General features: G+C 56.8%; 1 protein-coding gene across 1 annotated transcript; it reads left to right on the top strand.

Moving 5' to 3' along the window:
- Positions 1–1,863: 1,863 nt before the first annotated feature.
- ZFP36L2 (ZFP36 ring finger protein like 2) lies at positions 1,864–5,982 on the top strand. Its single transcript, XM_062209348.1, has 2 exons — positions 1,864–2,186; positions 2,677–5,982. The coding sequence occupies exons 1-2, from the start codon at positions 2,136–2,138 to the stop codon at positions 4,117–4,119; spliced, it is 1,494 nt and encodes a 497-aa protein (XP_062065332.1). The 5' UTR covers positions 1,864–2,135; the 3' UTR covers positions 4,120–5,982.
- Positions 5,983–27,360: the final 21,378 nt, after the last annotated feature.

Genomic DNA, 27,360 nt, shown 5'->3' with positions numbered 1-27,360 from the left:
GGGTGGGCTCTCGAGGCCACCCAACAAAGCTCAAAACAGGGTCAGCGGCCCACCTCTCCCACGTCTCTGCCTGCCCCTGGCTCCAAGCTCCAGGGGCCAGGACTTGGGTGCTCGCCCCCTCCCCAGCTCCGCACTCACAATTCTGGGGACCCCCACCCACAGGGCCTGGCTTCCTCTTTATGCTTTGTCACTTTCATGCATAAGATGGCTCATACTTGTTTTATCTTTTAGACCCCTTCGCAGATACCTCATTTGCACCTTGACAAAAGGTGAGAGGTGAGAAAAGCACGCATTTTATCTTAAGTTTTACAAGCGAGGAAACCCAAGCACCAACACGCCATGTGATTCGCCCAAGACCACATGACTTACCAGGGCCGGGGCCCTAAACTCCAGCCCTATCCTGGACTCTAGCTCCCTGGGCAGGGAGGGGGGCAGAGCTTCGGGGAAGGCACACAGGGCCCTGAGCGACCCGCCTAGCTCGTTCTGTTCCAGGTTAACTGACACAATGATCACCAGAAGGAACGGACTTCGTGCGGACATAGCAAGTGGGGAGATCCACTCGGGGAGGGGTGGGGGCCAGGTAAACTTCCTTCCCTGGGCGCCCTGGACCTTCCAGCCTAAGCGCGGCTGGGGTGCGGGCTGCCAGGTGGACGACAGCGCGGGCCTGGCCCCAGCTTCTTGGCAGCCGGTGCAGACTGAGCGAGAAGGTGCTTTCAGTGGCTTTCGCCTCTCTCGGCGCTGCGGGCGGTGTCTGCCCCGTACCCAAACAGGGACGGCGCACCCTTCGGCAAACCGCATTTCTCAGTGCAAGCTGTTGGGGCGTGGAGCTGGAGAGCGAAGGGGGTGCCCCACCGGGCCCGCAGGTCTGGCTCGGCCGGGGACGGGAAGTGGCCTGGAGCGTGCGACAGGCCCAGACTGCGCTGGGCGCGGACCCTCGGGCGGCCACGGCACCCCCAACGCCCCGGGAGGCCGGCGGGAAGCTACCTCCGCGCCTGCACGGCTCACCCAGCTTCTCCCCGCGTCCTCCGAGTCCGCTCCCCCGCCCGGGACGCCCCGCGCCACTCCACGCCTTTGGCCCCGGCTCAAGGTCTTGTGATGTGATTAGCAAAGCCAGCGCCTTGTCCTCAGACACTCAGCCCTGCCCGGCAGGCCCCGGCGCTCCAGCCCTGTTTACTGAGCCTGGGCGGGGAGAGGGGCGGAGAAACCAGCTCGGGAGCCTCCGGGCAAGACGGCGGCCGGCCGGCCGCCCGCGTGGCCGCTGCCGCCCCCACCCCCAACGCGTCGCTCCACGTGCAGCCCGGCCGGAGCCCCCGCCCTCCGTCCTGAGCACCCTTTGCAAACCAGATGGGCCTCGCGGACGGTTGGCAAGATTGGCGCATTTTGCAATTCCCGCGCCCAGCACAAAACCCAGGGTGGCAGATAATAACTCGGCAAATCCGCCTCGCAGGAGCGGGCGGGGACAGACCCGTCCAGGACTGCAGAGCCCTGGTCACGTTACACGTGCTGGGGCTTTCCAACACGGCAGCCCCAGCACAGGGCGAGAGCCGCGTCCGCCGGCCGCCACCCACCCAGCAGCACCCAGCCCGGCCAAGCTCTCCGCGCCGCCCCGGGCGCCCCGGCGGCCGGCCCCGCCCCGAAGTCTCCCCGCTCCCTCCTCCCCCCCGCCAGGAAAAAAATTGGCGGCGGCCAATGGGAAGCCGGCAAGGCGCCTGACGTCCGCGAGCCGGCGGGCGGCGTTGCCTGGAGACCCCGGCGGGGTCAGCGCGGTGTCCCCGCCCCCCGCGCGCCCGCCCCGCCGCGGCCGCGCCGCGGGCTCTATATAGGGCGCGCGCTCGCGGGCCGCCGAGTTCCAGCAGTCCGCGAGCTGCCGTCGGCTCCGCGCGGGGGGCGGGCCGGCACCCCGGGGCGCGGAGGAGCGCGCTCTGCTTCCCTCTCCTCTTCCCCCCCGCCCCGCTCCGCACTCCAGGGCAGCCCCTGCCCGGTCCGCGCCGCTTCTCCGCTCGCCCCGCGGCAAACTTTCGGCCCCTGCCCGCCCCTCGCCCGTTATTCGTCGTGGCTCGAGGCCGGCCGCGCCGCCCCGAGGGCTCCTCCCGACCTCCCCGCCTGCGGCTCCGACCATTACGGGACCCAGAAACATGTCGACCACACTTCTGTCCGCCTTCTACGACATCGACTTCTTGTGCAAGGTACGCGGGGCAGCAGGGAGGGAGCGGCGGGCGCGCGGGCCAGCGGAGGCCCCGGGCCGTCTCGGACGTGGCGCGGCGGGGCGACCCCTCGGCGCCGTGACTTTGCGGCGGGGAAGAGTCCCGCCGCTTGCAGCCGGGTGTGCTCGAGCCTTGTGGGCGGGGAGGAGCCCGCCGCGGCCACGCTGCCCGGGGCTTCCCGGACGGCGTTTGCGCCGCCCACCCGGCGGCCCGCGGGCTGCAGATCACATGTCGGAGCCCAGCGCGGCCAGGCTGGGCGGCCTCCGCCCTCGCGGGCCTCGCTCGCAAACTTGCTGCTCTTTTGCGCGTGTGTACGGGGGGAGGAGGGTGGAGGCCGAGGCGAAGCCTGCAAAAAAAAAAAAAAAAAAAATGGGGGGAAAAGGAGGTGGGAAAGAAGAAGCCGGAGGTTGGGGCTGACTGTGCAGCCGTCCGTCCTTCATCCCTTCCCCGCTCGCTCTCCCCTCCCCGGCAGACGGAGAAATCCCTGGCCAACCTCAACCTGAACAACATGCTGGACAAGAAGGCGGTGGGGACGCCCGTGGCCGCCGCCCCCACCTCGGGCTTCGCGCCGGGCTTCCTCCGACGGCACTCGGCCAGCAACCTGCACGCCCTGGCGCACCCCGCGCCGAGCCCCGGCAGCTGCTCGCCCAAGTTCCCGGGCGCCGCTAACGGCGGCAGCGCGGCGGCCGGTGGCCCTGCCTCCTATGGTACCCTCAAGGAGCCGTCGGGGGGCGGCGGCGGCGGCGGCACGGCCCTGCTCAACAAGGAGAACAAATTCCGGGACCGCTCGTTCAGCGAGAACGGCGAGCGCAGCCTGCACCTGCAGCAGCAGCAGCAGCAGCAGCAACAGAAGGGAGCCGGCGGCTCCCAGATCAACTCGACCCGCTACAAGACCGAGCTGTGCCGGCCCTTCGAGGAGAGCGGCACGTGCAAGTACGGCGAGAAGTGCCAGTTCGCGCACGGCTTCCACGAGCTGCGCAGCCTGACGCGGCACCCCAAGTACAAGACGGAGCTGTGCCGCACCTTCCACACCATCGGCTTCTGCCCCTACGGGCCGCGCTGCCACTTCATCCACAATGCCGACGAGCGGCGGCCCGCGCCGTCGGGGGGCGCCTCCGGGGACCTGCGCGCCTTCAGCGCGCGCGATGCGCTGCACCTGGGCTTCGCGCGGGAGCCGCGGCCCAAGCTGCACCACAGCCTCAGCTTCTCGGGCTTCCCGTCGGGCCACCACCAGCCCCCGGGCGGCCTCGAGTCGCCGCTGCTGCTGGACAGCCCCACGTCGCGCACGCCGCCGCCGCCCTCCTGCTCCTCGGCCTCGTCCTGCTCCTCCTCGGCCTCCTCCTGCTCCTCCTCGGCCTCGGCGGCCTCCACGCCCTCGGGCGCCCCGACGTGCTGCGCCTCGGCGGCGGCGGCGGCGGCCGCGGCCGCGCTGCTCTACGGCTCCGGGGGCGCCGAGGACCTGCTGGCGGCCGGCGCGCCCTGCGCCGCCTGCTCGGCCGCCTCGTGCGCCAACAACGCCTTCGCCTTCGGCCCGGAGCTGAGCAGCCTCATCACGCCGCTCGCCATCCAGACCCACAACTTCGCCGCCGCGGCCGCGGCCGCCGCCTACTACCGCAGCCAGCAGCAGGGCCTGGCGCCCCCCGCGCAGCCCCCGGCGCCGCCCAGCGCGCCCCTGCCCGCCAGCGCCGCGGCCGCCGCGCCGCCCTCGCCGCCCTTCGCCTTCCAGCTGCCGCGCCGCCTGTCCGAGTCGCCGGTGTTCGACGCGCCCCCCAGCCCCCCGGACTCGCTCTCGGACCGCGACAGCTACCTGAGCGGCTCCCTGAGCTCGGGCAGCCTCAGCGGCTCCGAGTCCCCCAGCCTGGACCCTGGCCGCCGCCTGCCCATCTTCAGCCGCCTCTCCATCTCCGACGACTGAGGCAAGAGGGCGCCAGTGAGGAGGAGGAGGAGGAGGAAGGGAAGGCCGCCGTGGGGGAGCGGCAGGGCCGGGCCGAAGGCCGCAGGCCCGACCCGAGAGCCTGGACTCGAACTGTGTGCGGGGAGGGGTCCGCACTCCTCCCCCCGCCTTTCGGTTTCCTCTTTTTTTTTATAATTATTATTTTTATTATTATTATTACCAAGTTTTCAAGTCTTGTTGAGCAACGAAAAGCCAACGAACTTTTTGTATGGATGAACAAAATGCAACAGGGCAGTTGTGATGCGAATAGAACAAAAAAAAAAGCCAAACCTTTGAAACTCTTTTAGGTCTCCGGTGAGACTGGGACTCAAGTCCGCCCAGCACAGCAGCTGCCAGCCACCATTCCAGTCCTCACTTGAAATGCGGCGGGTCCGATCCGGATGCGAACCCCTGCCTGGAACAGGGGCCGCCAGCCACCGCCTTGCTAACCTATGGGCTTTTAGAATCCAGTATTTCTGCCAAGAATATGCCTTGATAGGAGCCCTCATAGTTTCGTTTCGTTTCTTTTTGTTTTTTTAACATAGTTAGGCGTACATCTGGGGGAAGAAAACAAACCCTTGCATTCCAAAGTTTCATACTGGTTACTGGGTTCATTGCCACCACTTAGTGGATGTTTAGTTTAGAACCATTGCTGTCTGCTCTCTGGAAGTCGTGGGCAGAGCTTAGTTTGTAATCGTTGGGGAATAACTGCTGAATTTTTAGCTGTTTTGAGTTGATTCGCACCACTGCACCACAACTCATGAAAAAAAAACTATTTAACTTATTTATTATCTTGTGAAAAGTATACATTGAAAATTTTGTTCATACTGTATTTATCAAGTATGATGAGAAGCAATAGATATATATTCTTTTATTATGTTAAATTATGATTGCCATTATTAATCGGCAAAACGTGGAGTGTATGTTCTTTTCACAGTAATATATGCCTTTTGTAACTTCACTTGGTTATTTTATTGTAAATGAGTAAAACAAATCTTAATTTAAGAGATTGTATGTAATATTTATTTCATTAATTTCTTTCCTTGTTTACGTAAATTTTGAAAGATTGCATGATTTCTTTACAGAAATCTATGTTGATGCTGTGGAAGTAGTTTGAGGACTATCTTAGGAGTTTTCTTAGAATGTATAATGGTTGTAGCCCATCCAAGTTTATAGAAAAAAAAAGAATGACCATGCTTTGCAATCAGGCTTAAGTGTGGCATGCTTTTTTTCTAATTCCACCTTTATAAACTAGCAAAAAAGTATTTTGTTTGCTTGTTTCACCACTTCTACTGTGACACTCTGGAGTATACAGACATGTAGCAATAATGGGGGGGGGGGGTAGTCTCAGTGCCTTCGAAAGGGCCCGAACTTGCCTTAAATCTTCCTCAACCAAATAAGTATTTTGTTAGTGCTTGAGAATCTGAATGTAGGATGGGTTCAACTGCACAAAAGGAAGAGATCTTTACCACTTTTTTTATAGAGATACAAAGAGGCCACCTCTTAGCGCTGAAATGGTATCTAGTACATGAATATGCCTTGTTTGATTACAGAAAATTCCAAAACTTGTACTATTCTATTTTTTTTCCGTGTAGAAGGGCAGGGACGTTTCCCGAGCCTTCCTGGACAGCGGATGAATGGGCGGTCGCTCTAGTGTGTGTAGGTACAGGTGGCTGGAGCACCACGCGCGCACCCTTGGACTGCTCTCGCGGAAGTGGGTGTTTGAATGTAACAAGAGAAGTCAACTTGAGTTGTAATATATTTTGGGGAATCAGTTCACTACAAATTGTGACTGTAAACATTGTACTGTAAATGTTTTGTAGTTTTCCCCCAATAAAATTTTTGGGAAAAAAACTGGTCCTGTGGAAGCAGTTCTCTTTTGAAGCAGCAAAGGCTGGCTTTCTCTGCTGTGCGCGTGTCAGGCACCGCCCAGGTGTTGGGCTTCGGAGGGGAGCGAGCTGGTGGAGCCTTCCTCCAAGGGAACCTGCGTTTTTTATGGCGAATTCCTTTAGCTGAGGGGAAATAATTACTGGGACTGTAAGCGGCACTGGTTAACTGTCCCCTTTGCTAATAAGATGCATCCCGGCCTGGGCCAACGGGCTGAGCCTGGCGGGAGCCCTCAGGGGGCGTGGCCTGCATGAGTCACTGAACGGGTCACGTGGCCGCAGTGGCAGCTGAAGGTCCGGTTTTTTTTTTTTTTTTTTTTTCCTTTCCTGCTGGGACGCCCAGGAAGCAGAACTGCTCGGTGGGGAAGGGGCAGAGGCTCGCTCTGCCAGCCCAGGCCCACGGGGCCTGAGCCGAGGCGAACAACCAGGCCAGCCTGGGTGGGAGAAGGGTGGCTTTGGCTGGACTTCGGAAGGCCTGACGGTGTCCTTGCTGGGAGGGACGGGCAGGAGGATTGAGCAGATTAAACTTGGATCTGGGTGATGTTTGTTTACGCAGACAACTTCCTCTGGGAGTGAGCACAGACAGGTTCCTTATGCAAGAGGACTCGGTGTCTGTGCTGGAAGTCTAAGTGACCAGAAAGCCGGTCTCGACCCGGGTCTCCGGAAAAAGGAAAAGACTGCATTGATTGGCCTGCTGATTCTCAAACAGTTGAACAAAATCTTGCTGTGATGACTCCTCCATTCTTCTCTTCAAAACACTACTTTAAAAACTTCAAAAATGAGGTTCATAAATCATGTCTTTCCTTCCCCATCCCCCTTCCCACACACGCACACGGCCTAACACTTTCCAAAAGGAGGTAAGAGATTCAGCCCTGGGTTGCGCACTTCTCTGCAACAGCTGGGCCTTATCAACCCCTGCCTGCACCCCTCCTGTGGGCCCTGCATCAGCCAGGGTCTCCTGTGACTCACAGCTGAGAGGGAGGGGCGGGGGCGCGCTGGTGCAGCCCCGGGCCTGGGGCAGCTGGTTCGCGTTAACGATGATTGCACTGGTGTTAACTGGAGCATTTTGGGGCTTGGCGCGCTCTGCCAAAGGGGCTGGGGAACTGAATCAGAGTTCTCCCAGATGCTGGGGCGGGGGTGGTGGGCGGCTGGCTGAAAGTCTCCATTGGGGGGCGGGGGGGGGGGAGTTCCAGGCCAAGGGGGAGGTGCAAAGACCCTGCAGGCTCCCTGGCCTCTATCATGAAAAATGTAGCAAGGAGGAAATGTCTACAGTGTGGTGCTGTTTAGGCCAAACTTCATTTCAAAGGCCTTGCTTCCACTCCATTCCCAAACTTATTTTTCTAAACCAGCACTGTTTCAAACTTGGCTTGTTGGAAAGACTGACTGCTAGCAGCTGAAGTTTGATGTCTTCAAAACCTGGGGTGGGGGTGGAGGGTGTCGCCAGGCGGTTTCCTCATGCCGCAGCCCTGTGGGGGGCGGGGCAGGGCCCTGGCTGGGATGGACAGCAAAGCACAACACCATGGGGGCCTGACTGCCCCTGGCAAAGCTTTCTTGCAAGTGAAGGAAATAGAAGCAAAAAATTGCTTGCAAGGACTAACAGGGCATCCCGGCCTGGGGAACGGAGCTGGAGCGAATGAAGTCCCGGTAAGTCCTTTCCTGCTGTGTTGTGACAACGGGCGCAGACTGTGAGAGTGTGCAGGGTCTTCGAGGTGTGGCATCTCCCAGACGAAAGAACAAGGTGTGTTTTCAAGCAGCCTGCGACCGTGTGTCACCTGAGCTGCACAGCAAGGATGCTTGCGTGTGCGCAGCTCCTACCGCTCACGCTGTCTGAATCTACTGCTGGTTGTGTGAGAGGGGGAAACACACACACACACACACAATGGCTGTAGCCATGGGAGGAGATGGAGGGCTGTGAGCCCTGGGACAGCTCAGGAACCCCGATTGCAGGACCAGGCTTGGTGGCCGTGATGCAGGAGAAGTCTGGCCCAACTCTAGGATGCTCCATGTTAAAACTTGCCTGGACACGGAAGCGTCTCAGAAAAAGCCTCGCATCCCACTTCAGAGCACCGGTTCTGGCTGATCCACTTCCAATCCAGCTCCCTGCTAATGGGCCTGGGAAAGCAGCAGAAGATGGCTCAAGTGCTTGGCCCCTGCGCCCACGTGGGAGACCAGGAAGAAGCTCTTGGCTTCAGCCTGGTCCAGCCCTGGCCGTCCTGGCCATCTGGGGAATGAACCAGTGGATGGAAGTTCTCTCACTCTGCCTTTCAAATAAAGTTTTTAAAAAAAGAAAAGAAAAATCCCAGGTGAGCCTGCACGAGAGGAAGCCTGCTAGAAAGCCACAGACCTTGGAGGGAGCCGTCCCCAGGAACCCACTCCACTCCGGCTTCTTTGTGGTGACAGCGAGGGTAGATGTGACTGTCACCAGGTTTGCTTGAAACCGGAAGTTGCACAACCCTGAGAGGCTGACAGGCTGCGGGGTTCAGGCCGGGCAGGCTCACCTCCGGCAGGGGCCCCGGCCCCTCTGTGTTGCTGCTGCCTCGTTGAACTGTATTTCTGTTTTCTTGTTCGCACTCCCAGGGAGCTGTGCAGAGCTGTGGCCATCTGGGACAGTTCCAGTTCCCTGCTGCCAGCAAGACCAAGGAGGGAGGGTGGGGCCAGGGCCCCGTGGTGTGTGGTGGCAGGGCGGCCTTCCCCACTAAGCCCTACAGAGGGAGGTGAGAGAGCCGGGCGGCTGGAAGCCACAGCTCCAACAGGGCCCAGTCCTGTCCAGGCAGTCTTGGGCAGACCTTGAAGTGTATGTGTGTATATCCAGGGATGGGGAGGGGAGGACCATGGAGGTGTGCCCATGTGCTTCTCCATCAATGTGAGCACACCAGTGTGTGTGTGTGTGTGTGTAGCAGGTGTCTGTGTGCACGTTGTCCTGCTATGTGTTATATACATGTCGGCAGGTACTGTGTGTGTGTGTGTGAGTGTGTGTTCTATGTGGATGTTGAGATGTGTCTGGGGTCTATAGGGGTGTGTTGTGATGCGGGGGTTCAGTGTGTTTGCAGGTGTGTGCATAGCTATACAGGAGGGTACCTCAAGAAGTTTGTGGAAAAATGAAGTTCAAAACATTTTGTACCAAATAAAAGTATCTGTAAATTCCACTCTCCATGAGCTCTGTGCCTCACCGTGTGTGTGTGTGTGTGTGTGTGTGTGGTGGTGGTGGGCAGGTGTGTCCAGGGGGCTGTGAGTGGACCTGAGTGTGAGGGTTGGTGTAGGTTCAGGTGGCCGTGTGGGGAGCTGAGAGCATTGCTGTGGGTTTGGGTCTGCATGTGTGCAGGTATTTCTGTGGAGGACAGGGCGTTACCGAAGTCTAAAGAGGAAACACAGGCCTCTTTCAAGTTTAAAAACTGCATTCAAAACCCGGAAGTGGGGCCACCGGGCTTCCGCTTCCTGCAGGGCAGCGGCCGGGGGTCAGAGCCGAAGGCAGGGTGGCTGGAGAGGCCCCAGGCCCTCAGGGACCCCAGCCCCACCTTCACCGCCCGGCACACCTGCGCTGTGCTGGCTGCCTCGGACATTTTTAGAAACCATTCTTTCTCCGGGGGTGGGGAGGGCGGGCGGGGGGCCCTTTTATTTTCCTCTGGTTAGAAATAGCTCTTGCCAGATAGGAATTCTTGTGCCCTGGGAGTGAGAGGCAGCTCCGAAATAGAAGGAAAGATATTGAGGACTCGAGACAGACAAGAAAACTCCTGAGCTTGCCGAGACCAAGTTTAAAATATTCCTCTAAAAATAAGCTTTGTTTTCCTTACAGATTCCTCTGGCAATCGGGCCCTCGTGTCGGGGTGCTTGCCGGCCTGGGAAGCCGGGCGGAATTTTTAAAAAAGCGAGTGTTTCCCAGCTGTGGCCTTGGAAAGTTCTGTTTGCCATTTATTAAACTCCCCGTTTCCGGCTAATGAAAATTATTCTCAAATAAAAGTCCGTGGCCTCGCCGCATTTGTTGGAAGCCAGAATTCCCGGCAACCTCCGTGCAGAGACCATGGTGGCTGTGGGGTGCCCTGAGTCCCATCGACACGGCCTTGGAAATGCAGGCCCAGGGTCGCATCTTCCTGGGTCCTATCCCTCCCTGCCCGCCCGTGGAGACTGCTCCCAGTGGGAAGGGGCTGCAGGATAAGTGGGCACCTGCTGTCTGCCTCCCCAGGGCCACTAATGAGCAGGGGCGAGCACGCCGAAGGGCAGGGACCTTGCCTGAGGCTCTGCTGCCTGGTGGTCTCTCCCTGGCCTGGCTCCTGCGGAGAGTTCAGGTCCAGCCACAACCAGGGTGCCCGGACCAATGTCAAGTCCCAGAGTTGGGTGGGACTGGACAGCCATCCAAGACCACCTGCGAGGCAGATGGAAGTCGGAGCCTCCGTGTGTGTGATTTGGACTTGCTGGCTGTCCCCTCCCACTACTGAGGGCCAGGAGGCTGGCCCTGCTGCCCGGGGCACGGTTTATCTGCAGAGTACCCGCTCTGGGTAAGCCGAGGGTGTTTTCAGGGAGCCCCTGCACAGCTGCGCCACTGTTTGTCCATTCGCTGGTCAGCTGAGGTGAGGGTCGTTCCGGCTGTCCCCACCTTTGGGCTGCTGTGGACACCCTCCACTGGTGTGTGTGGGGGGACACGTGCTTTCCATGCAATGTTCGCCTAGGAGCAGAGCTGCTGAGTTGTAGGGCGAGCAGATACTTATCTTTTTGAGGAGCAGCTGTGTTGTTTTCAAAGTGATATGTTGGTTCTTATAAAATCATCCTGTCAGTGTCTGTCTCCTGCTATGGACCTCGTCTGATGTTCTATAACAAAGTTCTTCACGTGTTCACAATCACCAATGAGTGGAAACAACCCAAATACCCATCAACAGATGAACGGATAAACAAACGTGGTATGTCCATACGATGGACTGTGACTCGATCATATATAGAATACTGAGGTTGGGGGGAGGGGGAGGGGGAGGAAGGGAAGGAAGTACGGTCATCTTCTTGGAGTTGTATCTATGAGATGTGTTCTTTTTCGATTAGTAAAAATTCTAAAGTTAAAAGCGTATCTAGCGAGGCCAGCACTGTGCACCTGACATTCAGCCACTGCCTACAACACAGCATCCTCATGGCGCCAGTTCCAGTCTCGACTGCTCCATTTCTGATCCAGCTCCCTGCTAGTGCGCCTGGAAGCAGCCAAGGATGGCTCAGCTGCTTGAGTTCCTGCCGCACATGTGGGAGGCCCAGATGGAGCTCCTGGCTACTGGCATCAACCTGGCCCAGCCCCAGATGTTGCAGCCATTTGGGGAATAAACCAGCTGATAGAAGATCTATTTCTCACTCTGTCACTCTACCTTTCAAGTAAATAAATGAGTGAGACTTTTTCAAAAAATGAAGTACTTGGCTGGCGCTGCGGCTCAATAGGCTAATCCTCTGCCTTGCGGCGCCGGCACACCAGGTTCTAGTCCCGGTCGGGGCACCGGATTCTGTCCCGGTTGCCCCTCTTCCAGGCCAGCTCTCTGCTGTGGCCAGGGAGTACAGTGGAGGATGGCTCAGGTCCTTGGGCCCTGCACCCCATGGGAGACCAGGAGAAGCACCTGGTTCCTGCCTTCGGATCAGCGCAATGTGCCGGCCGCAGTGCGCCGGCCATGGCGGCCATTGGAGGGTGAACCAACGGCAAAAGGAAGACCTTTCTCTCTGTCTCTCTCTCTCTCACTGTCCACTCTGCCTGTCAAAAAAAAAAAAAAAAAAGTACTGATATACACTACAACATGGATGAACCTCAAAAACATTATGCTAAGTGAAAGAAGTCGCATTTATGAGAAAATTAGGCAGATCTGTGGATACCAACATTGGATGAACATTGCCAGGGGCAGGAGGCCCAGAAGAATGGGGACTAAGGGCTGGAATGCGGGGTTTCTTCTTGAACTGATGGAATGTCCTGGAATTAGATTGTAGTGATGGCTGCAGAACCTTATGAATACACTTGTACTCAAATTTGTACATGTCTACACTTGAGCTTGGTAAGTGTTATAGTATATGAATTATACATCAACTTTTTCAAAAAGTATTGTCATTGTGGAGTGGGCATTTGGCCTGGCCCTTAGCATGCCAGGACACCCATATCCCACATCCGGGTGTGTGGATTCTGACTCCAGCTTCCTGCTAATGCAGACCCTGGGAGGCACCTGACACCCAGGTGAGAGACTTGGATTGAGGTCCTGGCTCTATACTTGGTCCTGGCCCAACCCCAGCCAATGCAGGAATGGGGAGGGGGTGAACCATCACATGGGAGTGAGAGCTCTCTCTCTCTCTGCCTCCTAAAATAGAATGGAATAAAATCGCAGCATTAAAAAAAATATACTCTCCAGCTGAAATCCGGGTTGTGAAGAGGAGGACAGGGTACTAAGGGAGTCTCTGTGAGGTGCACTGACCTCACCCAGGGCCAGACAAGCCCTGAAGAAGAAAAAAGGCCGAAGGGCTGGTGGAACAGCTTTCTAGACACAGGGGCAATCAGTGCAAAGGCCCTGTGGTGCTGATGGTGGTGAAGTGCAGCTCCACAGGAGGGAAAAAAGGCCAGGCTGTCTAGGGATGGAGGGCAGAGTGGAGTGGCACAGGGTGGCGTGGAGCTGGAGCTGAGCCCCTCAGACACCCCTGGCCTGTTCCCTACTGCACGCCGGCTCCCCCATTAGAGCAGCAGGGATTTGATTCAATGATTTTTATATTTTAGCTACATGTTCTTGATCCATGTTTCTTTAGACTTATTTGTTTGAAAGGTAGAGTGACAGAGAGGGAGCGAGAGAGAGAGAGGAGAGAGAGAGAGAGAGGTCTTCCATCCTCTGGTTCACTCCCCAAATGGCTGCAACAGCCTAGGCTGGACCAGGCTGAAGCCAGCAGCTAGGAACTCCATCCAGGTCTCTCCCATGAGTGCAGAGGCCCGAGCCCTTTGGGCATCACACCCTGCTGCTTCCCGGCAGCATTAACAGAGAGCTGGGTTGGAAGGCAAGTTGCTGGGACACAAGCAGCAACTTAACCCACAATTAATTTTTTCAGTAAAATAATTGCCCTCAACCTGCCCTCCACAATCCAGGAGGCTATCACAGGTGGGGGGCGGGCAGCGGGTCCCCTGGTGCTGTCAATCACTCTGGTGTTGGTCAGCCTTGAGCCCAGTTTGCAGCCTTTTTGGACCTTGGTTGCTTCATTTGGAAAATAAGGTTAACAATAATAAAATGGGTTAATCCATTGTTGTTAAAACGATTAAGTGAGGGGCAGGCGCTGTGGCCTGTGATGCCAGCATCCCATATTGGTGCCTGTCTGTGTCCAGGCTGCTCCACTTCCTATCTGGGTCCCCGCTAATGGCCTGGGAAAGACGCAGAAGATGGCCCCTGCCACCCACCTGGGAGGCCTGAAAGAAGCTCGCGGCACCAACCTGGCCCAGTGCTGGTCGTTGGGGCCATCTGGGGAGTGAATCAACAGATGGAAGATCTCTCGCTCTCCTCTCCCCCTCTCTGTAACTCTGACTTTCAAGAATCTTTTTTATTTTTTTAAAGATTCAGTGAGATAATTCATGCAAAGCGCCTTGCCCAGTACCTACAGTGTTCAGCAAGAACTAACTGCCAGCTATTATTATTACTATCACACCCCCCAGCGCCTCCTCCCCTGGGTGCATACCCCCGAAGCTCTCTTGGAATGCCTTAAAAATTCTAATCGCTACTGTTTATGGAGGCCTGCTCAGCACTAAAGCTTTACACATGTTAATGGTAGTCCTAACAGCCCAAGGCTGAGGTCTCTTACTGTGCCCATTTCAAAGATGAGGAAGTTGATTCTGCTCCCGTGCCCTGGAAGGCGCACAATGGCTTAAGTGCTTGGACCCTGCCACCCATGCGGGAGGCCTGGATGGAGTTCCAGGCTCCTGGCTGGAACCTGGCCCTGCCCTGCCTGTTGTAGGCATTTGGGGAGTGAGCCCGCAGGTGGAAGATTTCTGTGTGTATGTGCTGTGTATGTGTGTGTCTTTCCCTCTCTCCATCACTCTGCCTTTGAAATAAGTAAATAAATAAATGCTGAAAACAATATATCCATTCCCACCAAAGCAGACCCGAATCCAAAGCCCCACCCCCATGCCCCGCCCCGGGGACTGTGAGCTCAGGGCACCAGATCCCTAGAGAGATCCTGTCCAGCGGCTTCACAGGGGGAGCTGGAGGGCCTGTGGGGCGGGCGGACAAACAGGAGTTTGCAAACCATGGCCCTGTGCACCCGGAACCATTGCAGGGCCTGCAGCAGCAGAGGGCTGGGGCCAGCGTCACCACTGCTGGGGAGGGGCCTGGCCACTCAGCAGCTCCAATCGCACCCCTCTGCTGCTCCCTACCTGGGTAACCCTGAGCAGTCCTCTGGGGTCGCACTGGGCAGGACGATGCAGTTCTGATGATACCAAGCCCCTCTGAGGGTGACAATAGACTAGCCCGTGGACGTGCCCAGGGCAGTGCCCAGCTCGGGGTCCTGCAGAGGAAGGTGCTGGCTGACGGACAGCACCCGGGCTGCCTGGGTTCACAGGCTGGCCCTGCCCAGAGACCATGCACAGCTACTAATGCTCCCTGGGTTCCATTCCCTCCTCTGCAAATGCCAAGGCCTCAAAAGGTTATCAGTGCTGTGCAGTGAGAACAGAACCCAGGGTATGATAAGTGCAATACCACGCTTTGTCATTCCTTGATTTTTCTTTTTTTATGCCTCATCAGGGACCCAGTCTGAGGGGAGTCAGGAAGGCCCGGGGCCTGCCCACCGGCGGCAGCTATGGGCTATGTAATTAGGGTAGGTGTTGTGGTGCAGCCAGTTAGATTGACACCTGGGGTGCCCACATCCCACATCAGCATGCCTAGGACCCAGTCCCACTTCTGCTTCTGATCCAGTTCCCTGCTTGTGCACCTGAGAGGCAGCAGAAGAGGCCCAAGTGCTTGGGCCCCTGCCACTCACATAGAAGACCAGGATGGAGTTCCAGGCTCCTGGCTTTAGCCTAGCCTAGCCCTGGCTGCTGTAGGTGTTTAGGGAATGAACCAGTGGATGAAAGATCCCTCTCCTTGTGTCTCTCCCTCTCTCTCTCACTCTGCCTTTCAAATAAATAAAGCATTTTGATAAACTTAATTCATTAAAATTGAAGAAAATCTTAAACTCACTGCCTCAGTTTAAACCAAATTTGTTTTATTTATGTATTAATTTATTATAAAGATTTTATTTATTCAAAAGGCAGTGTGTGTGTGTGTGTGTGAGAGAGAGAGAGAGAGAGAGAGAGAGAGAGAGAGAGAGAGAAGAGAGAGATCTTCCATCTGCGGGTTTACTCCCCAAATGGTCACACGGTCAGGCTGGTCCAAGCTGAAGCCAGGAACCAAGAATTCCATCTGGGTCTCCCATGTGGGTGGCAGGGGCCCAAATACTTGGCCATCTTCTGATGCTTTCCCAGGTGCATCAGCAGGGAGCCGGATCGGAAAGCAGAGCATTTGGGACCTTAACAGGCTTGTGTGATGACTTAACCCGCTGCACCACAATGCCAGCCCCTAAACCAAATGTTAAACTCACTGCATTTTACATGCTCCATGGCCACGTGTAGCTGGGAGCTGCTGCACTGAACAGCACAGAACATTTCTGTCATCACTGAAGGTTTCTTTCATAGAAGAAAGTACCGCTAGGCAGCACTGCTGGTCTAGAAGATTCTATTAAAATGTAAACAGCTATGTCAGGGAAATGCAAAACAAAACCACAATAAGGTTTCACCTCACCCCAGTTAGAATGGTTTTATTTATTTATTTATTTATTTATTTTTGACAGGCAGAGTGGACAGTGAGAGAGAGAGAGACAGAGAGAAAGGTCTTCCTTTGCCGTTGGGTCACCCTCCAATGGCCGCCGCGGCCGGCGCACCGCGCTGATCCGAAGCCAGGAGCCAGGTGCTTCTCCTGGTCTCCCATGGGGTGCAGGGCCCAAGCACTTGGGCCATCCTCCACTGCACTCCCTGACCACAGCAGAGAGCTGGCCTGGAAGAGGGGCAACCGGGACAGAATCCGGCGCCCTGACTGGGACTAGAACCCAGTGTGCCGGCGCCGCAAGGCGGAGGATTAGCCTACTGAGCCGCAGCACCAGCCAAAAATGTCATCTTAATTGTTAAAGTGATCATATTAAATGTTAAAGTAAACATATGGATAGGATTAAGTGTTAAAGTGATCATATAAATACAATCAAGTGCCTGGTAATAATAATAAATAGAATTAAAAAGAAGAGAACATTCCAACATGGGAAGCAGTCCACACAGCAGACTCATAGAATGACGGTAGCTTTAAGTAACACTCTGACCTCAGAATCAGCCTTTAAGTCTTCCTGGTCTGACTGAAAAGCCCGTGAGAGCATTTCAGACATGGAAAGCCAAGACACTGTGGCAAAAAATGTTCTACATGAAGGATCTCTATGAGACCCCACTGGAAAGAAGTGGCCATCAAAAAGGGATGTACTTTTCTCTAAAGGGAGGAGAGAACTTCCACTTTGCTTATGGCCTTGTCCAAATATTGATGGAGTTTGTGGACTCAAAAGGCTTCCACAGCCTAGGCAGCTCATGTCAAGAGCCTTGAGTGGTCACTGACATCATACGGAAGAGTGTTAATTGTTAAATTAACAACAGGAGTCACTGTGCACTTACTTCCCATGCAGGACCTCTGTCCTCAATGAGTTGCATTATAAGAGTTAACTGTAAAACTAGTTATCAAATAGTTTGTGTGTGTGTGTGTGCAAATTGTTGAAATAAATCTTTACTTAGTATAGAGTTGGTCTTCTGTGTATAAAGTTAATTGAAAATGAATCTTAATGGAGAAAGGGACTGGGAATGGGAGAAGGAAAGGAGGAGGAGGGGTGGGAGTGTGGGTGGGAGGGGGGTATGGTGGGAAGAATTATTATATTCCTAAAGTTGTCTTTTTGAAATTTTTATTTCTATAAAAATTAAAAATAAAAAAATTTAAATGAGAAAATAGAAATAAAACAAATCACCTGTAATTCCCCTTCACCTTCCTCTCACACACACACACACATACACACAAAAAGAAAGAAAAAAAAAGTGAGCAGCTACAAGGAAGGAAGCCTCTACCATCTAGCCACTTTCCCTCAGAAAGACCTGGGACACACCCAGGGTACCCTGACTAGCTCTCCCTCCTTTCAGGAGCCAAACAAATTGGCTTCTGCGTACGGACTGTGAGTGGCAGCGGGGAATAGGGAAGATTCGAGCTCCATCCAACTGCCCATAGCGCAGGGGACCTTGCAGCTGTGCCTGGAGCTGGGACCTGCCTCACCTCAGCTCTGCCCAGAGCTGGGACCCGTCTCCCCTCCGCTGTGCCTGTCTCACAGCTGGGCTGCTCAGGTACCTGGTCACCCACACCGGGACCCGGCATCCTCCTCCGGTCTTTTCTCTCCCTTCCCTCCACCCCTTGTGCCTGGTTGCCAAAGCCAGCTGACTGTTCCCTGCCTACGCCTGGCCTTTGCCTCCGTCTCTCTGTCTCTGCTGCCTCACCCCTACAACTCAGGCCTACTCATCTCTCACTGGGACGCCGGGCCAGCTTCCCAGAGCCAGTTTCTACAACACTCGAGCATATGTGTAGCACACACTGCTTAGGGACTGGCATTGTGGCATAGCAAGTGAAGCCACCCTTGCAACCTGGCATCCCATATAGGAGTGGCGGTTTGAGTCCGGCTATTGCATTTCCAATCCAGCTCCCTACTGATTTGCCTGGGAGGCAGAAGATGGCCCAAGTACTTGGGCCCCTGCCATCCATGTGGGCGACCAGGATGGAACGCCAGCTTGGCAAATGGAAGATCTCTCTTTCCCTCCCTCTCTCTGTTACTCTGCCTTTCAAATAAATACATCTTAAAAAACAAACAAACAAACAAACAAAAAAAAACCACAACACTGCTTGGGCTGCATCCCAGATTAGATTGCCTTGGTTCGAGTTCTCCCTCTTCTGAGTCCAGCTTCTGCTAACGCACACCCCGAGAGGCAGCAGAGGATGGTTCGGGTACGTGGGTCCCTGCCAGCCACACAGGAGACTTCTGGGAGACTCTGGTTGAGTTTCTGGCTCCTGGCTTCGGCCTGGCAGACCTGGCTTAGAGGATATTTGGGGAATGAACCAGCAGATGGATTTCTCTGTCCCTCTGCCTTTCAAATAAAGGCAAATATAAAAGTTTTAATGTAAAAAATAAATAAATACAACACTTAGACAGTCGTGCCCTTCCCTGCCCTGTGACTGCTGCTAAGAGTCCATCACCCGTGGCAAATCCAGCCTCCCAGTGGGCCCTCTGAGGCCTCCCTCCTCTGCCCGGTGCGCCAGCGATTCCTGCCATGGCCACACCCGTGGGCCTCCCCCTGGGAGGCACCCAAGGTCCCCACTCCCCCCTCTGCCTTGCCTCCTCCTGCTGTTCCCAGCCAGGCTGAATCTCAAGGTCAGATCTAAGCCCCTCCCGCGGCTCACCCCATGCAGGCCTTAATTGGGCGCGCGTCATGTTGTCTTAAGTGAACTGGCTGTGTCTCTTCCTCTCTGGCTTCCTCAAAGCAAAAACACGGGTCCCTTCTTGTGCCCCCAAGCCCGGCTCCGTGAGATGGACACTGCGCTCTCCCATTTGACAGACGAGGAAAAGGAAGCCAGAGAAAGGAAGACACGTGTCCCTGATGCCTCTCCTCGCCCCCACAGAGGGCCGAGTGCCCGGGGCCGTTCAGTGCTGCCTGGGAGAGAGACCTCGCATCGGGTTTTTTTCCTCTTATTCCAATCTGCTGCCTGCTTGTTATGAGTAACCAAAGAGCGGGCACTGAAGTGCAGTGTGTGCGCATGGAAAAATCCCTGACCCCTCCTCCCAGGGCCATGCAGGAAAGATGACCGTTGGGTAACCAACCACGTTGTGCAAAGTGCTCCACGGCGTTGCCCATGCTGCCGTCTATAAACCCTGAGACACACTTTCATGTGGATTTTGGTTCACAAAATGGGCTCCTACTGTCATCCCCGCCCCCCAAACGAAAGAAAAAAACGCCGTTAGCAGTCAGGGCTGAGCTAGTCTAAAGCCAGGAGCTGGCACTCAGTTCAGATGTCCCACGTCGGGGGCAGGGACTCAACACTTGAGGCAGCACCAGCTGCTTCCCAGGGTGTACACTAGCAGGAAGCCAGAATCGGGAGCGGAGCCGGGACTTGAACCCAGCCACTCTGACATGGGATGCTGGGGTCCCAAGCGGTAGCCTAGCTGTCGCGCCAAATGCCCCCCACGCCGGCCCCTGCTTTTAGCAGCTGCACAGTTTCTGTGTTCCGAGGGGCCTGGTGAGGGAGGTGGAGGTGCTGGCCCGTCTCTCCCCCGAGCGATGCAGCATGAGCGCTGCTATACTCATGCAGGCCCACCCGCGGGTGACTCTTTCCGTTGGGTGAATCCCTACAAGCAGCCTTGCAGGTTCCAGGGCCACTCATGGTTTCCGTGGAGGGTGACATGCACTTAGAAGCATGAAACCCGCCGTCCCTGGGACCCTGCCCAAGGTTGCCCGGAACACCCCACCTCCCCGTGCCACCGCAGCTGGATCCCCCTCTCTCCCTGCACATCCGTTCGGAGTTTCGGGAGTCCACCCAACAGCCACTCCCCGGGGCTCTGGTCCATCTCCCTGCCCTGTCCTCCGTTCCTTCTTGCCAGGAGGGGGAGGGGGAAGCCGGCTCTGTGGCGCAGTGTGCCTGCAATGCCAGCTTCCCCGGCTGCTCCGCTTCCAATCCAGCTCCTGCTAATGCGCCTGGGAAGGCAGCAGAGGATGCCTCAAGTTCTTGGGCCCCTGTAGCAAGTGGGAGACCCCAATGAAGCTCCTGGCTCCTGGCCTTGGCCTGCCCCAGCCCTGGCCGTTGCGGCCAACTGGGTAATGAGCCAGCCGGTGGAAGATCCCCACCCCCCTCTGTAACTGCCTTTCAAATAAAAATAAAAATAAAAAAGACAAACCCTTCTGGGGTTGTCACCACCTGGGTTGTCACGTGGAGCCCTGGGACAGGCTCAGATCCGTCCCATAGGGCTGAGAGCACCTGGGCCTGAGTGACAAGGGGGTGGGCAGGTGCCCCCCCTGAAACCGTGGTAGCGGGGACAGTGGAGTGATCTGCAGGACACGTGAGCATGTGAGACCCCGTGGGGAAGTCTCCAAGTGAGTGACGGCGGGCATGACTCGGCGTGCTGGTGAGCTGCTCGGGTGGTTGTGTCAGGCGTTATGTAACGGGGCCCTCCCTGGGGCCATGAAACCACAGTGGTGTAACCGCCAGGCCGGCAGGAGGGAAGGCAGGGAGAGGGGACACCAGCTGCTCCGCCTCCGGGGCCCCACAGGGAGGGCCAGGGGTGACGAGAGCATCACCGCAGGGGTGACAGCGGCAGGACAGCAGAGAGAGGAGAGTCCGGCCAGGGTCCCCCTGCGCCTCCCTGTTCTGCCGTGGCCATGACCTCAAGCTGCCAGGAGTCCACCCAACCAGAGGCCCTCAGGGTACCAGTATCGCAGGGGCCAATGCCTGGCATTGGGGCCCATTGGCCTGTGATGGACCAGCATGGGCCGCACAGTTCACCTGTCCACACCCATGTGGTGGGTTCAGGGCCAGCTGCCCCCACCCCCACACTTCAAAAGTTCATGGAATGAAAGAAAGAAAATGGAATTAAAAAATGAGTTTATGGAGCAGGTGCTTAACCTAGCGTTAAGACGGCTGCAAGCATCTTGGAGAGCCTGGGTTCAAGTCCTGGCTCTAGCTCCTGCTCCAGGTCTCTTCTAATGCAGACCCTGGGAGACAACCACGATGGCCCAGGTGAGTGGGTTCCTGCCGCCACCACGGGGACACGGGAGACATGGACGGAGCGCCCAGCTCCCGCCTCTGGCCCTGGCCCAACTCAGCCTCACAAGCGTTTGGGAGTGAACCAGCAGACGGAAGCTCTCTCTGAAGTTTCTCTCTCTCTCTCACTCTCTCTGTCTCTTTGTCTCTTGAATAAAAAAATAAAATGATATTTCGTGCAAAAAAATTGAAACTCATGCATAATTTTTCCATAATCCACGCGTTCCCAGTACTTTCTGAAGACTCCTCGGACTCCAACATGCACCTGTTCCCTGAGCCCCTTGCCCAGCTCCCGTCAGCACCATGGCAAGACCTCCCTCCGGCTCTGCACTCCCGAGGCGCCGCTGGACATCTGGCCAGCACAGCCTTCCCTTGTCCTCTGCCTGCTCAGCTTAGTAACAACGGCCGGTGTGTTCACACCCATCTCCCGTGGGAGGACCCCAGCAGAGCGGGGCTGACCACGCGACCACACCACACGCTGGCAGCAGGTGTGGCCTCTGCTGTGGGCTCAGCCTCCATGGCTCGGCTCTGTCTCCTGACACCCCCAGGCTCAGAGAGGACAGGGCCTGCTTCCGCCTCCCGCCGCCAGCTTCTCCAGGGCAGAACCGGCTGGGCAGCCGCGAGCTACTCAGTAGGGGCTGTGGCCTGCTAAGTGGCCAGCAGCCGAGGAACTGGTTCCACAAATTGAATGGGATCTTTTTAATAGAGTGAAATGCTAGGAGCAGGGCCTCTGGAGGCTCACAACCCTGTTACCTCAGGCAACTCACAGGCCCTCCGGGCCTCAGTCTCCTGATCTGCAGAATGGGAACAGCGTGGCTTCTTGCCCACACGGCTGCTGAGAGGACTTCAGTGATGGGCTCAGCTCGGCGCCTGGCGTGGGCTTGCTGGTAGGTGAGCATCCACTGCTGCTGCTCCCCTCAGGGTTCTGCTGGGGCAACTACTCCCCCTTGCCCCCATTTTACAGGCAGGGAAACTGAGGTCTGGAAAAGAGCTTGGCTGAGATCCCATGGGCAACTGTAAATGGCCTAGAATGCCTAAGCCAACAGGGCAGCCGCTCTCACCTGGGTCAGTGCAGCTCGGAACCATTGAAGGGAGCCGGCAGCCCACAGGAGCACTGGTTCAAGTCCCAGCTGCTCCATTTCCGACCCAGCTCCCTGCTAATGCACCTGGGAAAGCAGTGGAGGATGGCCCGAGTCCTTGGGCCCCTGCACCTACATGGGAGGCCCAGAAGAAGCTCCCGGCTCCTGACTTTGGCCTGGCTCAGTCCTGGCTCTTGCAGCCATTTGGGGAGTGAACCAGTGGGTGGAAGATCTCTCTTGCTCTGTCTCTCCTCCTCTCTCTCCCTGAAACTCAAATAAATAAATAAATAAATATTTTAAAAAAGGTTTCTGATCAGCATGAGAGCAACAAGATGGGCACCTGCATTCATCTACCCTAGTGAGGGGAGGGGTTAATCAGGGAGGGCTTCCAGGAAGCGGTGGGCATCAGGGCAGTATTGTCGCCTGTTCCACAGGCTCAAAGTGCTCAGGGGTAGGTTCAGCCTGGCACCCACACTCCCTCAACCTTGGGCTTCCCTCTGGTGACAGAGATGGGCCACACGCTTGGCTTTCCCAGGGGAAGGAGCCACAGGACGCACCTCCCTCCTCTCATCATGACTCAGCCCAGCTCCCAGTCCTCAGGGGATGCTTAGCTGCCCCCTCAGGGTGACCTGGACCATGGGCCCCCTGGCCTGGCCTGGGAGCCTTGGGCCACTCCTCAGCGCTCAGCCCCCTCCCTCCCTCAGGGGGCTGTGGGCAGTCACCCCAAGCCCCGTCATCCGCTCCCACGGTTGCATCCTCACCCCTGCACCTGGCAGCCGAGGCGCGGCCCCCACGCCTGGCTCTGCCCACCCATCGCTGCTCCATAGGACCCCCCCCCCATCTTACACACTGCGGGGTGCACAGGTGTGTCTCTCGTCTCCAGCTCCAGGGATTTGGGGCCTCCGTGGGGGGAAGGGGGATCTTTTTGACCGTGTCCTCCCATCTAACACATAGTAGGTGCTTAACAAACACACGAAGGAATGACCGTCCCACCGCCTGCCTTTGCACACTCAGGCTAGGTGTCCTGGCTCCTGCCCCGCTCTGTCCTGCCCAGCTCTCACCTCCCCAGGCTTTGGCTGAACCATGCCACCTCTTGCAGAGAGGCTTCTGGAATTACACCTGTCTCCAGCACAGCCTTCCATCGCTGACCTCCTCACAGGGCGGACGGTGCCCTGCCCCCACGTCTCTCCTCCAGGCTCGGTTTGGTTTCAAAGGAAGCAGAGAGGCAGGTCAGGCCAGCTGCCTGGGGCTGCGTGGGGCCTGTACGGATAGTCCGAGGTTTGGAAAACCGGGCTCCTGGTCCCCATGAGTTTTGTCCAAGGGCAGGAGATGGGGCCTAGAAGGGCCTTTTGCTTCAGGGTCAACTCCGGTCGGCTCACGGCTGAAATAGGAGGTGTCTTACAAACCAGGTGAGCTGCTTGGCCTCAGACACCCGGAGCCCGAGGCGCCACTCTGGGGGCCTCAAGTGGGCTGCAGGTTCAAGAGCCCCTTGACCTTGGGGCCCTCCTCTGAGAGTTTTTTGGAAATTGTCATCAAGCAGGCTGGTTTCCTTGTGAACACGCAGAGCGAGAAAGAGGAGAAGATTCTCTTTTGCAAAGTAGAAGCGGAGCTAGGGAGGCAGGTGACGAAAACTAGAAAGTTAGAGTGCGGTGCTGACTTAGGGACAGCTGGGGCCTGGTGGGGCTACAGGGCAGCAGGAAGGATGGGGGTGGCCAGGGGGAGGCGGCCAGAGGCTGCTGCAGTGGCCACTGGCCCACCGGGTGCGGCGGGGGCAGCATCCAGCTCAGAGCCGGAGCGGCCCTGGGGGCCAGGATGGGCCTCTTCTCCCCAGCTCCCTGCCCTACCCCACCCTCAGCTTTGCCTTGTAGAGAGGGGAGAATGGTGGAGGAACCGGAAGGGCCTGGGATGAAGCCACGCAGACACAGAGGTCGAAGCCAGGAGGCACACAGCTGTCAGGCGCTCCTTGCCTCGCACTGCGTCCCTGCAAGCCGTCCTGTGGCCAGTGAAGCTGGAGTCCACTGACAGCCTCTCGGCGCTGCGCCCCACGGAGGAGGAAAGATGCAGGGGGCTCGAGACCCCGGGGCAGCTCACACACCTGTGCGGACTGGAAGGCCCCTGCACTGCTTGCCAGCTTGCTCCAGTCCAGCCCTTCCAGTACCTGGAACTCCCATATGGTCTTGCCGCCCCCCCCCCCCCCCGGCCCCGAGTTCCATTAGGCAGCGTTTGGGGGGGGGGGGAGGGCGAGCCTGATTCCTTTCCACCATGTTTCCTGCTGGCTGCGTGAGCTCGGGCAGATTCCACACTCTCTCTGCGCCTCTGTCTCCCCGTCCATCCAGTGGGGAGGCTTTGTCCCATCAAGTGGCTACTGGGTTCCTAAGCCGAGCAGGTGTCTTTCCATCTCTGTGTCCCCCTGAAGACAGCAGGCTTCCCCAGTGGAGGAGAGGGAAGTTCAGAGAAAGAAGACTTGCCCAAGGCCCCCAGGCCTCCTGCCTCCAGGGCCTCCTCTGCCTGCCTCGGGGTAATTGCTATTGATTTTTGGGCTCTGAAGTGGGCCAAAGAGAGTCTGGCCCAGGGGTAACGGAGAAAGATTGGGAAAGAGGTGAGTGAGCCTGAAAAGCTCTCAGCCAGGGCTGGTGACCAGGTGGAGGCCTGCTGGGCGCAGGGCTGTGAAACAGCCGAGTCCTGTGCATCGTGGGCTGGGTCTGCAGGTGCTGAGCATCGGCTAAGCGTGGGGGAGGTCAGAGGAGCAGGAACGCCTTGCCGGTGTCACCTCCGTGTCCTGGCACCGCTGTGTGCAGGCCACGCAGCAGCCTGTGCAATGGTGGGCTCCAGAGTGAGGCTGGAGAAAGAGTGGAGGGCAAGTCCGACTTTTCTTCAGCTTTTTGTTTTTTAAGAATTATTTACGTATTTGAAAGGCAGAGAGAGAGAGAGAGACAGAGAGAGAGAGGGAGGGAGGGAGATCTTCTATCTGTTCACTCCCCAAACAGCTGCGACGGCCAGGAACTGGGCCAGAAAGAAGCCAGGATCCAGGAGCCTCTTCCGGGTCTCTCACGTGGTGCAGGGGTCCAAGCCCTTGGGCCATCTTCTGTGGCTTTTCTGGGGCATTAGCAGGGAGCTGGATCAGAAGAGAAGCAGCCAGGACTCGAACAGGCACCCCTATGGGATGCCGGCACTGCAGGTGGCAGCCTAACTTGCTGCGCCAGCCACAGCGCCGGCCCCTCTCTCACATCTCTGCCTGCATGTGTTGTTATTTTTCAGACATCAACAGCTGTGACCCGATACTTGGATTAGGAGCCATCCTGTTGTTTTCTTGAAGTGTCAAGGGACAGAAAGTTGGAGGGGAGTGCGAGTGTGAGTGGTCGTGCTGGGTCTCACTGTTCGGGGCTGGGCCTGAGGAGCCTGGAGGGTGCTGGGGGAGCCACAGCCCTGGGGGGGGGTTCCCGTCTTGCTGACTCTGCCCCTCCCTCCTGGCTGGGGTGACCTCTGAGGGGCCGAAACATGCCTCCGGCTTAGCAGTCCTCCTGCCTGTCTAAGTACCACGGGTTGGGGAGGGGCCGCCCCAACTCCCTTCTTGCTGGCTGGTAGAGTTCACAGTTATTGCTGGCCTCCAGGCCGAGCCACGACTGTGGACCCCAGTGGCCTCACACCCACCTCAGGTGGGAGGGGCAGAAAGCTCCCTTTCCCGGGCTGAGAATCTGAGCTCAAGGCTGGGAAAGCAACTTGCCAAGTCAGCCATGAGCTGGGGCCGGCACAGAGCCTGGCGCTCAGGTACCTCCCTAGTGCTCAGTCTCCGAAGGGGACTCACAAGAAAGGAGGTAAGTGTGATCTCAAGGTCATATGAGGAGAAACTTGTCCTGAAAGTCATGCAGGGGAGGGCCGGCGTTGTGGTGCAGCGGGTAAGCTACTGCCTGCATGACACCAGCATCCTGTATGAGTGCTGGTTTGAGTCCCGGCTGCTCCACTTCTGATCCAGCTCCCTGCTAAGGCTCCTGGGAAAGCAGTGGAGGATGACCCAAGTGCTTGGGCCCCTGCACCCATGTGGGAGACCTGCCACTGTGGCCATTTGGGGAGTAAACCAGCAGATGGAAGACTGTGTGTGTGTGTGTGTGTGCACGCGCGCGCGTGTCCCTCTCTGACTGTAACTCTGCCTTTCAAATAAATAATAAATCTTAAGAAAGCAAAAGTGACCAGGGTGAGTGTTGGACCTAGTGGTGGACAGCAGGGCCTGGGTTCCTGGCCCAGCTCTGGCTCCTGCTCCAGCATCCCCGCCGGTACAGACCCTGGAAGGTAATGGATGGAGCTTCCACCTCAGGCTTTGGTCTGGCCCAGCTCTGGCTATTGTGGGTATTTGGGAAGTGAACCAGCGGATGAGAGTGCTCTCTCTTGCTCTTAAATGAATAAATAAGTGATCTAGCTTGACATCATATATCATTAGGAAACTTGCAAATAAAAACTGACACAACATGGTGCCGCCACTATCCATCTCTCAGAAGGGCGGGATCCCAAAACAGTGACATCACCAACTGCTGCATAGGGAGAAACAGGAACTCTCGTTCATTGCTGGTGGGAATGCAAAATGGACCAGCCACTTTGGAAGACTGTCTGGCAGCTTCCTTTTTTTTTTTTTTTTTTTTTTTTTAAGATTTATTTATTTATTTGAAAGTCAGAGTTACACACAGAGAGAGGGGGAGAGAGAGACAGGTCTTCCATCTGCTGGTTCACTCCCCAGTTGGCTGCAATGGCTGGAGCTGGGCCGATCCAAAGCCAGGAGCTCCTTCTGGGTCTCTCACATGGGTGCAGGGGCCCAAGGACATGGGCCATCTTCTACTGCTTTCCCAGCCCATAGCAGAGAGCTGGATCGGAAGTGCTGCAGCCCGGACTCAAACTGGTGCCCATATGGGATGCGGGCACTGCAGGCGGTGGCTTTACCCACTACACCACAGCACCGGCCCCCTGACAGCTTCTTACAAAGCTTGCTCCTACCGAAAATCAGCCTTGGTGTTTACCCAAATGAGCTGGAAACATACCCCACCCCCCGCCAACTTGCACACAGATGTTGCCAGTGGTTTCACTCCTAACTGCCAAACTTGCAAGCAGCCAAGATGCTCCTCCACAGGGGAGTGGATAAGCAGCTCGGCCACACAGGGGACTCAGCCAGTGCCAAAAAGAAACGAGCTCTCAAGCCATGAAGTGACATGGAACCGAGCCTTGCAACGGCAGCACCCCATATTGGAGTCCTGGGTCTAGGATTTGAGGCCTGGCTGCTCCTCTTCCCATCCAGCTCCCTGCTAATGCACCCTGGAAGGCAGTGGCTATTGGCCTGAGTACACGGGCCCCTGTCTCCACACAAGAGACCAGGATGAAGTCTCAGGCTCCTACATTGGCCTGGCTCAAACCCAACTGTTGCAGCCATTTGAAGAGTGAACCAGC

Source organism: Lepus europaeus, chromosome 13 (genome assembly GCF_033115175.1).
Source record: "Lepus europaeus isolate LE1 chromosome 13, mLepTim1.pri, whole genome shotgun sequence".
In the NCBI taxonomy this organism is placed as follows: Eukaryota; Metazoa; Chordata; class Mammalia; order Lagomorpha; family Leporidae; genus Lepus; species Lepus europaeus.
The sequence above is the reverse complement of the archived record's forward strand: the minus strand, read 5'-3'. Positions and strand labels throughout refer to the sequence as shown.

Excerpts from the sequence above, each read along its gene's own strand:
- ZFP36L2 (XM_062209348.1), top strand. The coding sequence starts at position 2,136 with ATGTCGACCACACTTCTGTCCGCCTTCTACGACATCGACTTCTTGTGC. Across the intron at positions 2,187-2,676 it reads ACATCGACTTCTTGTGCAAG|ACGGAGAAATCCCTGGCCAA; the intron begins GTACGCGGGGCA and ends CCTCCCCGGCAG.